The 14,651-nt window shown below is 37.2% G+C and overlaps 1 protein-coding gene across 1 annotated transcript in view; it reads right to left on the minus strand.

Annotated features, from left to right (window-relative positions):
* Nucleotides 1–14,651, minus strand: part of LOC103259569 (CUB and sushi domain-containing protein 1) — a 238,044-nt gene that overhangs the window by 193,083 nt on the left and 30,310 nt on the right. Inside the window, exons 4-5 of the mRNA XM_008057227.2 lie at nt 12,650–12,766; nt 2,160–2,369 (exon numbers count right to left, since the gene is read on the minus strand). Of these exons, the coding sequence (XP_008055418.1) occupies nt 2,160–2,369; nt 12,650–12,766 (327 nt within the window). The remainder of the gene's footprint in view (nt 1–2,159; nt 2,370–12,649; nt 12,767–14,651) is intronic.

A 14,651-nucleotide genomic window follows, 5' to 3' on the forward strand; every position in this document is an offset into this window, starting at 1 on the left:
GTGACGAAGTCACGGGTTATGCTCATACTGCATTAACATCATTGCCTGTGTTCAAAGCTTCGGGAAATGCTAAATATTAATTAAAGGTTAGGGAGAAAATATAAAAATATTTTAATGTATATATTTACCATCCAAGTAGTGGATTTTTTAAATTCTTTCCTCAGGGCCCCAGGACGATTGGTGTAGAGACTTAAACTCATATTTTTAAAATAGGATGCAAATTACTCACAATCAAGTGTCATCACCCCCACAGGTTCATGTACAAACGCACCTGTCATCTTTGGCTGTGGTAATTCCTCCCCCAGCCACAGCAAGTGGGTCCAGCACAGGCCTCCAGGTCCTGTTCATATGGAACCTCCCCAGGGAAAATCTGCTACATGTGCCTAGTCAGCAAGCTACAGAATATAATTTTCCCTCCCCCATGTTCCTTCAGACTTCTGCAAATACCTCAGTTGTAGAAATCCTTGTATTGAATTTTAATTTTTTAATAAAAAATCAAGTTTTCCTTCTAAATTACAGCATGGTTTTACACAACAGACATGCCATACTTTAATTCCTACTGCTTGGTCCAAAAATGGAATTCATGTGCTAGTCTAATTAATGGATAGCCTTCAAGAAAAATTGACTTAAATTACAATTAAATGGCTTTGGATAACAGAGAACTTAATAAGTTATAAAATACTACAGTGATATCACATTTAAGAATTGAAATGATGAAACACTGATCTATACTCTGAATCTAAGCTAATTTGATTTTAAAAAGTGACATTTTTATTAGTTTGATCTCTTCGGATCTAGAGAGTGTTGACACTCCAGACATCACAGTGTGTGAAAAAGAGAGAGAGGGAAGGAGGAAAAGAGGAAGGAAGGAAGGGAGGGAGGAAAGGAAAGAGAGACACTTGAATATATTTGAAATGTTATTGGGGAAAAAAATCTCATAGAGAAGTAGTAGCTGAAAATGTAGAAGATATTCTCTACTTAATGTCTCTAAAAGGATAGAAAAAGTGGTACCTAGAGCATGGGGTATGTTACCTTTAAAGTAAAAGGAGCATTCTCTTCCTTTTGAAAAAATAAAGAGCAGAAATAGGTGAATGCATGGGTAGACCTACACCCACTTTGTGGTAGGAATTTGCCTCTCCTGTGATGTTCTCTCTCGTTCTCTCTCATTCTCTCTCTCAATGTCTGTGGACATAAATGCTCACTTGTCTAGCCTTTAGTCTTTAGTTTTCCTTTTTTTCCTTCTACCTTGATTCTTATTTCAACAGACCCCACTTCTGATAGTCTACAGTTATATTTTATATTTTAGGTGAGATTTAAGTAACAATGTCTAAGGGCTTAACATAAAATGCTGACCTCTTTCAGTAATAAAATATTAAAGCTGTTTCTGAAGCCATTCTGTGAAGTTAAGGAAAGACAATGATTTCGTCATGTTTAAAACAAAAATAAAAACAACAACAACAAAAACTTAGGTCCTAGATTGATTTGACCTTTTCAACTTCATTTGATTTAGCAATATTCAAGAAAAGGCCATAGAAAGTATTTTGTATGAAATGAAAATGTTGAACTTCTTCACATGTCAAAAATGCTTTGATCATGGTTGATTCAAACTTTTCTTGACCATTGCATATTTGAATGGAAGAAAAAAGGATAAAGTTCAATCACCATCTTTTTCCTCTTTTTCTGGCATAATTTGAATAAGACTTGAACAGTACAAGTAGCCTTTATCTTGTACTGAGACAAAGTATAAATACCCAAGAGCCCACCTGACCTACTTCCTTTATGGATTGACTCCCTGTTCCATGGGACTCTCTATGTCCTGAAAGGACAAGAGCTAAGAGGACCACAGTGACAAAGGAGAAGTCTATGTGATGGTGAGAATCCTAGGCTCAGCAGGTGTGTGATGATGACCACAGGTCACACAGTGGGAAGGTGAGATGGTGGAAGGGGAGAGGGTGGAATGGGAGAGCTGTACCTGGTCATACCCTTGTGTCTGTAACCCTACCTGTATGTCAAAACAGCCAGGGCTCCACTACCAATCAGAAACCAACACTTCACTCAAAATTATTCCAGTTAGGCAAGTTTTCAACCAGTTAGGGAGATTCATATTTAAATGCAATTTAAATGTAAGAAGTATATCTAGATTTCTTTTGATTGTTTACCTTGGTAAGCAAGTTTAAATCCTTGACGGTTTTGTGAGTGGTCGCTGTAAAAGTGGATGAGCGTTTCATGCGTGGTGCTCAGCAGAGCAGAGGGTAGATCTGTGCCACTGAACTGCCCGATCATAGGACTCGTGTGGTAGGGTCCATTCTGAATTTCAAGGTAATCATGATTGGCTTCAGTAGAAAAATTCAGAAACTGAATATGTGCACCTATGGAAAAATATAGAGACTTCGTGAGAGTTCACACCAAAAGGCTTATAACAAAGTGAGTACAATTTAACCAGTCTTCCCAAGCAATCTCCCTCTCTGAGATAGAACTGTGCCCTAGAAAGAAACACGTACTCTACATCACAGCAGACTATGGTCCAATTTCACACCCTCTACTACTCACTGTGTGATCTGTGTCCACATATGTGGTATCTGTAAGTCAATCTATCTGTAAAATATGAATATACCTGCTCTGCACCACAGAGATACTCAGATGTTTCTTAGAATGGTGATTAGTACACATACTCATGTGAATGATCTTGTCCAATAGCTCTTCCAATTATTAAAACCATAAACACAAGACTGTGATTATATGCTACATCATCCACCAGTTAGTTTATGGCTTTACCAAGAAAGAAGCCAATTTTTGTTTTTAAAACATGCAAAACACTTTTAAAGTGGCATTCAAGCTAACTAGAGAGTCATGCCATTGCACAAAAGACTTATTAGTTTAGCAAGCTTCTTTTCCATTGTGTAATTCAAAACAAACTATTGTTGCTTGTGAGAAACAGAGCACAACAAATGCCACTATAACTTCCAGCATTAGTTCTAACAGCCTGGCACGGTTCAACATACCAAGGACTTAAAATGACTAAAATTACTGGTATCATATTAATCTGTGGACTAAGTAAGCTATGGCTTATCAGCCTGCTCATAGCTCTTCCAGCGTGTTCTTCCAGTACAGAAGAAAAATTTTCCTTTGCATTGTTCTTCTTCTGTTTTTGGTCTGTGACAAGAGATTTATTTTATTCCTCATCTTAGATATTATGTTTCCTAGGAAAGATAAATTAAAGATAATGCTTACACAGACTACCAATCTTAAGTGTAAATTCAGAAACAATTAGAAAAATGCAGTTATCAAAGGTCAGAGTGGAACTCAAACATAATGAAAATACAGTTATCAAAGGTCAGAGTGGAACTCAAACCTAATGAAAAGAAAAAAAAAGCAGCACTGTTAAAAAGTGGACAAAAGATATGAATAGACACCTCTCAAAAGAAGACAAACAAGCAATCAACAAATACATGAAAAAATGCTGAGCCTCACTAATCATCAAAGAAATGCAAATTAAAACTACACTGAGGTACCACCTAACTCTAGTCAGGAGGACCATTACCAATAATTCAAAAAACAACAGATGCTGGAGAGGATGTTGGGGAAAGGGAATACTTCTACATTGTTAGTGGGAATGTAAACTAATATAACCTCTGTGGAAAGCTGTATGGTGATTCCTGAAAGATCTAAACATTGACCTCCCATAAGACACAACAATCCCCCTTCTGAGAATATACTCAGAGGACCTCAAATCATTCTACAAAACAGATACCTGTGTACACATATTTATTGCAGCACTAGTCACAATAGCAAAAATACAGAACCAACCCTGCTGTCCATCAAAAGTAGACAGGATTTTTTTTAATGTGGTACATATACACAGTGAAATATTACACAGCCATAAAGAAGGACAAAATTATGAACTTCTCAGCTACTTGGATGGATTTATAGTCTGTAAGATTCAGTAATCTATCCCAGAAAAAAAGAATTGAGTACCACATGTTCTCACTCATAAGCAGACCCTAAACAATTATCATAATACTATTTTAAAAAAAGGTGCTGGCAATAGCAGGAGACTTCCAGGGGAAGGAGTAGGGGGACACACTTCATCAATAAGTGTACCAGATCTCAAACCAGGTGATATAGAGACCAAACTTCACTTCTACCTGTACCATGACCGTTTGAATACCTAACCCTGAATTGTACCCAGCATCTTTAAAATAAATTTAGAAAAGAAAAATAGGAGATAAGCTCAAGCAAAACAAACAAACAAACAAACAAACAAACACAAAACTGCAGGTGAGGAAAACCTAAAGTACTCAATGAAGTTTAAAGTCATATAATAAAAAGCAATTTTATTAGATGTGAAAACATCTTTGTAAGGAGAAACAAAAGAATAAATAGTACCCTGTCTGGCTGGATGTAGTATGTCCCAATGAACGTGCACTGTGTCTAATTTGTCAACTCACTTGATTCCCAGCATGAATCTTTATTATCATCACAATCTTAAAGGTGACAAACTAAGGTACAAAAATGTTAGATACCATATCCCATGTGACACAGGGAAAGACAGAGTGGGGTTTCCACTCAACTCAGATTGACAGAATCCTCACTTTCTCTGATTTGGTATGCAAATAAGTTAGACAAGAGTTAACAATTCCATAATGTCAAAAGCACTGCTTCTTCAAGAAAATCACTTTGTATTAAATTTGTTCAATCCAGATTGAAAGAGAATGAATAAAAGGAAGTAGAATTTAAAAATGGGCAAAAGACATGAACAGACACCTCTCAAAAGATGACATACAAGCAGATGACAGACACATGAAAAAATACTCAGCCTCACTAGTCATCAGAGAAATGCAAATCAAAACTACTGTGAGATACCACCTAATTCTGGTAAAGATGGTTATCATTAATAAGTCAAAGAACAACAGGTGCTGGCATAGCTGCAGAGAAAAGGGATTGCTTCCACACTGTTGATAGGAATGTAAGTTTGTTCAACCACTACGGAAAGCAGTGTGGTGATTTCTAAAAGAACTAAAAATTGTTCTTCCAAATGATCCAGCAGTTCCTCTCCTGGAAATATACCTGGAGGAACCTAAATCGCTCTACCAAAAAGACACATGCCCATGCTTGTTCATTGCTATTCACAATAGCAAAAACATGAAGCCAAGCAGGTGCCCATCAGAAGTGGATCGGATAAGGAAAATGTGGTACATATATATGATGGAGTATTATGCAGCCATGAAAAAGAACAAAAGCATGGCCTTCTCAGCAACCTATAAGCTGTTGGAGACCATTATACTAGTGAACTGTCACAGAAACAAAAAACTGAATACCGCGTGTTCTCACTCATAAGTGGGCCATGAACACTAGACACATTAGCACAAGGATGGGATCGGAAGTTGCTGGGCACTGCTGGGTGGTGGGGGGAGGGAAGAAGGAAGGCATGTAGGAGACATGTGACAACACAATGGGCATCTGGCCCAATACTAGGGAGAGTGACGGCCACCTAGAAGTTCAAACTTCACCTGCATGCAGCCTATTTATGTAGTTAATCCTCACTTGTATCCCACAGCACTATAATAAATAAACAAATCATTTTTTAAAACTTCAGGAAGAGGCTAAAGAAGCAAAAAGAAAGATTTTTTTAAATGTTTAGCAAATCAACCAAAATCTAGAAATTGTTTTACAATGAGTCATTAGACTCACATTACACAGCCCAAGTCCATGTGCCCATAGTACATCATCAGTTGGGTAAGGAATGTCCCAGTCTATGGTGTCTTGGTCATCCTAACATCTGCTATGTATCATCAAGATGGAATAGTGCTTTAAGTTTAAAACTTTTCTGCAAATATTTGACAATGACAAATATTGCTCTTTGTTAAACAGCCATCAGTGAGCTTCTTTTTCCCCTAAAATTTAGCAAATATTTTTAATCAAAAGAAATTCAGATGTGAAGAAGAAAAAAAGAGAGAGAGAGAGTAAGGGAGACAGAAAGAGTGAGTGGCTCCCCTGTGTTCCTGGGTTCTGAACTGTCTCCTGTACCCTGCATAGCAGTTGAGCTACTCTTAGAACATCTAACTTGTTTCCCTACCCATTGCTGATCTAAAAACCCTTTTGACTGGGCATGGTGGTACAGGCCTGTAATCCTAGCATTTTGACAAGCTGAAAGAGAAGAATTGCTAGAGCCCAGGATTTTGAGAGCAGACAGAGCCACATAGCGATCGCTACAAAAATTTTAAAAAGTAAAACTGAAAAGCAAACATTTTTATTTTGTGGCATGGGCCACACTAGAAAATAAGGTTTTTTGGCAACTAAATAAATTACACTAGAAAAAGAGAGAGAGTGTATGTCTACTTTTGGAACATGAAACTCATGTCTTCTACAGAGCTTCATAAACAACTCTTACATTTGTCATGACCAAGTAGAAACAAAAAGCCCACACCAGAGAAATTAGAAACAACCTGTGAATTGCTGACCTTTCTATTCATGTCCAAAAAGTACCACAAAAGAAAACTAGGGCAAGATTAAAACATTTTAAAATCAAATGGAAGGAAGATGGTTTGCAGTCTGCTCATTTCGGATGTGCACATGTGGACTTTAGATGTATTTATCCAGAGACACATTTTGAAATTCATGGAATGGCACAGTCACAGAAGATGAAAGACAGCAAGCAGATCAAGGAGTGAAAAAATTGAAGGTGGCCAATGTCTCAAAAGTATAGGATATAGTGAAAGTGGCTCTTTGCTGATTTGAAATTAAACTTGAAATGGAAATGGGATTATGACAATTATAATACTATGAACAAAATTACCATTTTAAGCAGGATAAATTATACAGTCACATATCAAATCACTTAATACATATCAGGAAATAGAACAGAGCCCAGCTCTAATCTGGCTTAAAAGATAATTATTTAGCTATCGAATTTTCAGTGAATTGTATCCAGTTTGACATTGTAAAGCCCAAATGAAGGGGCTTAAAATAAGCATAAACTATTATCTCACAGAGTGCTAAAAACAAATGCATTATTACAAAAGAAAGTTAATCTTTTGCTTATCTTGGGTGGAATTTACACAGCACATCCTCATCAGATTGTGGTTACAAATTGAGAATTAAGTGCCAGTGAAGAGGCACCTGAAAAAAGGAATTTTGCTTTGGGGCTTTGACAAACTTTAAATAGTGATATGACTGTGATTTCAAAGTTAGAATCTCATTTTTAGTTAATGGAGCCAGTGAATGTTAAGTGTTCTTTTTTGCATTTTCTGTGTGTGATAGACATCTCACAAAAGAGCTAACAGCTATTGAATTCATTGAACATTCTTAAGTGTCTTGAAGATCATCTCTATGCTTCCAGATGGTCCACTAACATAGTGATTTCAGGCAGCACTGTTTGCAGTATTCAAGCGGTGAGTTTTAAATATTGAATATAATGGTGAAGTAGAAAAAAATAAACAAGCAAAACAAAACCTGGCTGCATTTCTGTTAACTGGGCCATTCAACATGCTCAAGATGATAGAGAAATTCTGAGTTGATTGAGCTCTGCCAAAGCAACACAGAACAGCAATTCAAATCTTGAAAAGGAAAGAAAATGGCATAATAACACTGGCAAATTTGGTTTAGCTACTAAAAACAGATAACACTCAAATAATGCATTCTTTATGTCATGAACAATGCCATGAGGGTGCTATTTTATTATATTCATTATGGAAATGGTACAAAAACATTGTGGTGTCTTGTCAGTAATTAATAGAGCTAAGATTTCTATTCAGCTAAACTCAGAGCCCCAAATCATGAGCAACCATAACCTCAATGGAGTTTGAGACAACTTCAAGTGACCTAAATGAAATACTTCCTATGCAACTGAAGTATGACTTGGCATATGAGAACAGGGTTTGTGATATTGTTTTAAGAGTGTTGTTTAAGTGTATACAAGGAAGATATAAATCTATAGGGTAGTGGACATTACAAGGAAGAAGAGACAGAAATTTTAAAAAGCTAGGAATACATAAAACTAATTTAGAGTTTTCAACTACGAAGCTGATAAGGAGTTGAAAGCTAGATAGTAAAATTTTCTACAATTCTGCAAAATTTTCTACAATGACTTAAGCCTTCGAAAGCGCTCCTAGTGAGGGCGTAAAAATTCCAAATGTTGACCATGTTGGGGGAACCACCACCCCTTCCATCCTTCTCCTCCAAATTTATGTATGCATGTATGTATATTTTCTGAATCAGAATCACTCTGTCACCTAGGCTGGAGTGCAATAGCATGATCACGGCTCACTGCAGCCTTGACATCTTGGGCTCAGGTGATCCTTTCACCTCAACATCCCGAGTAGCTGGGACTACAGGCATACGCCACCATGCCAGGCTAATTTTTTTCTCTTTTAATTTTTTTTTCTCTTTTAATTTTTTTTTTTATTTTAATGATGTGAGTTACAATTCAAGGTTAGATATTCAAATGTTCATTATGCAAGTACCCTTGTTGATAAAGTTTTTTAAATTAATTTTTTTTGTGGAGAAGTCTCACTATGCTGCCCAGACTGGTCTCAAACACCTGGGCTCAAGCAATCCTTTTGCCTTGGCCTCTCGAAGTGCTGGGTTTGTAGGTGTGTGCCATCGCACCCAGTATCTCCTCCAAATTTCTAACTTCATATATAGAAAAATATTTATTGGTGATAAGATTTAGCACTGGAAATCCTGGTTGATTATTTAAATTTCATCTGTAAGAAATTATTCTGAAACATAACTACATTTATTCTAAAAAGCTAGGAAATGTCATGCTATTGTGTATGTATGTAAGATTAAAGAGAGAAAGGACTTTTGGTTTTTGGTTTTTTTTTTTTTTCCTTTTATTCTAAATTCTCTTTAAACTCCAATACCATGCAAACCACATATTTAAAAGATTTACATCATTTTAAAGATGTTGTTTCTTGCTTTTTTTAATAAATATTTTGTTTAGATTCATAGATCCTGATTATTAATTTAGATAATTTGGTTTCACTGATCTTTTTTTTTCCTGAATGATTATCTTGTATAATGCTTTATAAATGAACAATATATTCAGGCTCGTGCAAAAGTAATTTCAGTTTTTGCATTGTTAATATTTGCTGTTTGATACTGGCATACATTCTTAAATAAAAGTGGTAATGGTATACATCATTTTAATGCACATTTCTCACTTTATTTTTTGCTAATGACTTATCACTTTCTGTTTATTTAATATTTACTTTAGACTATGGGAATGATGTTGGACAAAAAGCAAATTCAAGCGAGTTCAAAACGCAAATTCTTATTCGAGTTCAAAACGGGTCATAAAGCAGCAGAGACAACTCACAACATCAATGACACATTTGGCCCAGGAACTGCGAACGAATGTACAGTACAGTGGTGGTTTAAGAAGTTTTGCAAAGGAGAGGAGAACCTTGAAGATGAGAATTGTAGTGGCTGGCCATTGGAAGTTGACAATGACCAACTGAGAGTAATCATTGAAGCTGATCATCTTACAACTACATTAGAAGTTGCTAAAGAATTCAACACCGACCATTCTGTGGTGTTTGGCATTTGAAGCAAATTGGAAATGTGAAAAAGCTCCATAGGCGGGTGCCTCATGAGCTGATCGAAAATCAAAAAAATCATTTCAAGGTGTTGTCTTCTCTTATTCTATGCAACAACAAACCATTTCTTGATCAGATTGTGACATGTGACGAAAGCCGGATTGTACACGACAACTGGTGATGACCAGCTGAGTGGTTGAACTGAAAACAGCGTCAAAGCACTTCTCAAAGTCAAACGTGCACCCCAGAAAGGTCATGATCACTATTTGGTGATCTGCGGCTGGTCTGATCCACTACAACTTTCTGAATCCCAGTGAAACCATGACATCTGAGAAGTATGCTCAGCAAATTGATGTGAGGCACTGATATCTCCAATGCCTGCAGCCAGCACTGGTCAACAGAAAGGGCCCATTTCTTCTTCACATCAACAACTGACTGCACGTTGCACAACTAAGGGTTCAAAAGTTGAACAAATTGGGCTACAACATTTTGTCTCATTCGTCATACTCACCTGACCTCTCGCCAACCAACTACCCCTTCTTCAAGCATCTCGACAACTTTTTGTGGGGACAACACTTCTTCACAACCAGCTGAAAATGCTTTCTAAGAGTTTGTCGAGTTCTGAAACATGGATTTTACGTTCCAGGAATAAACAAACTTATTTCTCTTTGGCAAAAATGTGTTGATTATAATGATTCCTATTTAGATTAATAAAGATGTGTTTGAACCTAGTTATAATGATTAAAAATTCATGATCTGAAGTTGCAATTACTTTTGCACCAACCTAATAAAAACTACATTAAACGATATCATTCTCAGAAATTATAAAACACTAAGGTTGGGACAACAAGTTAAAAAAAATGTATGCCCATTCATGAATAGAATATTTCTAGTTAGTTTTGAAAGGGAAGTGGGAAGTATTTGAAATCATACAAAAGTAGCTACGTGGGGTCTTTCATTTTTTTTTTATTGTTGTTAATCTTCACCTGAAGCTTATGAGACTATTTTAGTTATAGGGCGGAGAAAATTGAGGTTCCTATAGATTCATTCATATAAGAAAGGCCAACCCTCCATCAGATATAGAGCAACAGTTTGTCTAAATTTCTCTCTTTCTCTGATTTTCAACTACTATAATATTTTACCTGACAAGATTGTGACCTGAAAAGTCCTAATAATACTTAGCTGAGTGTAGTGGCATAGCCTGTATTCCGAGCTACTCAGGAGGCTAAGGTGAAAAGATTGTCTGAGCCCAGGAGGACGAGGCTTTTGTGAGCCTCGATCATGCTACTGCATCCCAGTTAGGGTGACAGGATGAGACCCTGACTCAAAAACAAAACAATAGCAGCAACAACAACAACAACAAAACTGAAGAGCCCTAAGACCCTGTTGAAACTATCCTGAGTTACAGATCTCTCTGATCCAACCCTTAACTCCTGACTCCAAAGATTAGTTCCAACTAGTTCTCATCTTCAGCTCTCCATAGAAAGGAAAGTAGACCCAGATAGGGAGAGTCATTGTGCAAATATTGATTGAAGTTACTCAAAAACCTTTGTTTTATCTGGCTCTAGCAGAATTACTTCCCTTGTGCTCACTGAGTTTATGATTTATAAAACATAACAAAAGCTAAGAAAGGGCCCCTTTGATCCTTTCTTGGGTTCACTCCCTGGCTCACCACTGCCCTGCAAGTGGCCTCGTGAAGGGCTCACAGACCTGCATGAGCTCCCGGGCTGTCCCACAGGCTACCCTTGCATGCCCTTCCCCTGTGTGACATTCTAGGTTGGCCAGCAACGCTGTCCTGTTAATACTCCCAGCCAAGCCTGCCGGGCCTGTGCCAGCTGTCTACTCCCCTGGCTGCACTCTGCCAAACAGGTCAACCCTGGCCTGCTCACTCCTGTTGCTACTGCCTTTCTGGACACAGATTCTAGGGCAAAAACTTTGAACACAATGAAAAATACAATATTCTTCTAGAACGGTGGTTTTCATTCATGGTTACATTCATTCACTATTCAACTAACATGTGGGACATTAAATCCCCAGCAACTTCATCCTAGGACATTCAATGAGCCCCTGGTTTGGTCCACTATTGTGAGAGTTTAGAGAAGATCACCAGTAGGGGAAACTCAAATGAACAAACTAAAATTCAAAAAAAGCCAAAAGGCAGACAGAGAAAGGCATGATGAGGCTCCATATTTCTCAAAGACCAAAAGATGATGCATTTCTGAGGACATGCCAGGATTAGGTTTCAGTGTCCATAGCAATTAAAGTGATAAATTATTTAAGGTGAATAACCTGAAAGCTAATAACTAAATATAAAAAGTCGTACATATAAACCTATAAGCAATGTAATATGTAATTCAAAAACTTATAGAACAATATCGTTCTTTCAAATGTAAGTTTTATATTCAATTCAAAATATGTTACAACTGTAAAAAAACTTTTACAATTGTCCAGAAGAAACAACAACCATTATTGACCCTCAGAGATAGATTAGAAAAGCCATTATTATGAATGAAGGGATTAACAGTTGAGTCAGGAATGCTATATTTTGCACTTCATGTGCCTACAATATCATAATTTAGCTAATTTAATTTGCCTTGAAAAAGAGCTGTGGCCAGGTGCAGTGGCTCACGCCTGTAATCCCAGCTCTTTGGGAGGCTGAGGTGAGAAGATTGTCTGATCCCACAGGTTCAAGACCAGCCTGGGCAACTTGGCGAGACCTCATCTCTACAATAAATCAAAAAATTAGCCAGGTGCAGTAGTGCAGCTACTGGAAGGCTGAGGTGGAAGGATCACCTGAGCCCAGCAGGTTGAGGCTGTGGTGGTCGTGAGCGTGCCACTGCACTCCAGCTTGGGCAACAGAGTGAACTCCGACTCAAAAAAAAAAAAGAAAAAAGAAAAAGAAAAAGAGTTGCATGGCTCAGATGATTTTTAAAATAACTTTTCATCTTCAAAGTTCTTCTGCCAAAGCTTTATTTAAATCTGTAAGCCTCTTTCCATTAAAGATACAGTTATGTCAACAAAATAAGGCACAATTCTTGTACAGTGTAATTCTCTTCCAGGTAGAAATGAAAAGGTTGAGCTTTTGGGGATGAAAAAATGTTTTCACTTACCATAGCCAATGGGCAGAGAGATCCTCCAGACACAGTCCAGGTTGTTGGGGTAAGAGCCTGGGAAGCCGGGACTCAGGATCACGCCTGCCAAGGTACCGAGTGTCCCTCCACAGGTCGCTGGAAAATGGACAGGTGCTGTTAGCCCTGCGGGTGCCCGCTTTCTCCTAGAAATATTTCATCTGACCTGCTTTGCTCGACTATGCTGAGAAAGAGCAAGTCTTCAGAATTGAATTCTGCCCTCAATTATGCACACAATGCAATGCTGGGCGCTCTTATTATTGATGGGCTTAGCTCTCCCTCTTGACTGTGAACTGCTTAAGAATAAAGACCATTTTTCAAAATGTATCTTCTTCTGGTGCTCAGAGGCTCTCAGTAAAGGTTAGCCTATTTAATGTTTGCATTGTAGTCAGGCATCAAATGGAGTTCAGTTTATTAGCTGCTGTTCGTTGAGTGGTGGTATTAATTCCTATTTATTGATTGCTAACCATGTGCTACTTACTGTGCTGAAATAAATGCATTACATTGCTTAACTCTCAGAACAACCCTAATAGGTTGAAGTTATAACTATTCTCATCTTACAGATAAAGAGACCAAGACTGGAAGAGATTAAGTAATTTGCCTCAAGTGACATACCTGGTAAACAGTCAACTAGAGTGTTATTCCAGCTTTGGTTCCAGAACCCAAGTTTTAGCCAGGACACATTACTGTCAGACAGCTTTTCAATTTGGGGATGCAGTTCATTGTAATCACTTTCTCCTCAAGAAATCATGTGTCAAAAGATGAAAAGAAATCCATCTATCTTGTCTTATCTTGGTCACCCACCAATCATGCTACTATGTCTGAGGTTTGATTCTAAAGAAACATGACTGATTTTATACAAACATGCCCATGAATGTAAGTTGGACCACATGAAATTCTAACATTTGATCATTTGTAATCTATCAAAATGCCAATTTCTCATATTTCAAACTCAATGCAAATGATGTCACTTCTTTCCAGGAAGTTGCATGGCATGTCTTTATTCTTATGCTTGCAATGTTCTCCTCAGGCAAAATACTTTAGACAAAACATTTTCTGGAAGCCTTTATTCAGTAGGACCTGTAGTGGAGCTTTAAAAAAAAATTTAATCATCAACATAGAAAAACTTTACTTATAAATTTAATATGAGAAGTAGTTAAAAGTCAAGTCTATTGAATATGGTGGTTGCTGGAACCAGAGCATCACATTCTGGGTTTCAAGTACTGTTTAAGTTAAAAAAAAAATACAAGCTAAAAAAAATGTAAGTTTTTGGTGTGAGTCATAGTTCCAAAAAAGTCTTGGACATCAACTTTGTTGTTTTTTTAGAGTGTAGCCTTTCAAGGCTCTTCCTTGTGGGAGGTATATGCATTTGGAAAGCTAGGTTCCAGTTTACACTTTGTCCTAGAGCCTGTGAGCTTTACTGAAGATATACTGGTAGATCTGAGAAGCATATCGACATATATTTAGCAAAACTTTCCTTTCCATAAGGTCCTTAGGAACTGTAACAAGAGGAGATTTGCATATTCAAACACAGGGAAGACACAAATGAAAAAATGCCAAATCAATGACAAATGTAGGAAATCCAGTGTCAAAGAGGTGAAATTACTACAAAAGTCCTTTGGATTTTAGCATGATTTTTACAAAAAAAACACATGAATATCAAAAAATACAAAAATCCATGTACATCTTCAGCTGAGGATTGAGACAACCTTGCATGAGTGACTGGCACAGGGCCGGAATGATAGAAGTCATCATCAATGTTAAAATTTGTATCTACAATTCACATTTGTTAAGATGTGGAATCAACCTAAATGCCCATCAACCTATCAATGGATAATGAAAATGTGGTGTGTATATACACTATAAAATACTATTCAGCCATCAAAAAGAACAAAATAATGTCTTTTGCAGCAACTTGGATGTAATTGAAAACCATCATCCTAAGTGAACTAACTCAGGAATGCAAAACCAAACAAGTGCTCTC

The sequence above is a fragment of the Carlito syrichta genome, unplaced genomic scaffold, assembly GCF_000164805.1.
Source record: "Carlito syrichta isolate Samal-C Ts95f unplaced genomic scaffold, Tarsius_syrichta-2.0.1 Scaffold302893, whole genome shotgun sequence".
In the NCBI taxonomy this organism is placed as follows: domain Eukaryota; kingdom Metazoa; phylum Chordata; class Mammalia; order Primates; family Tarsiidae; genus Carlito; species Carlito syrichta.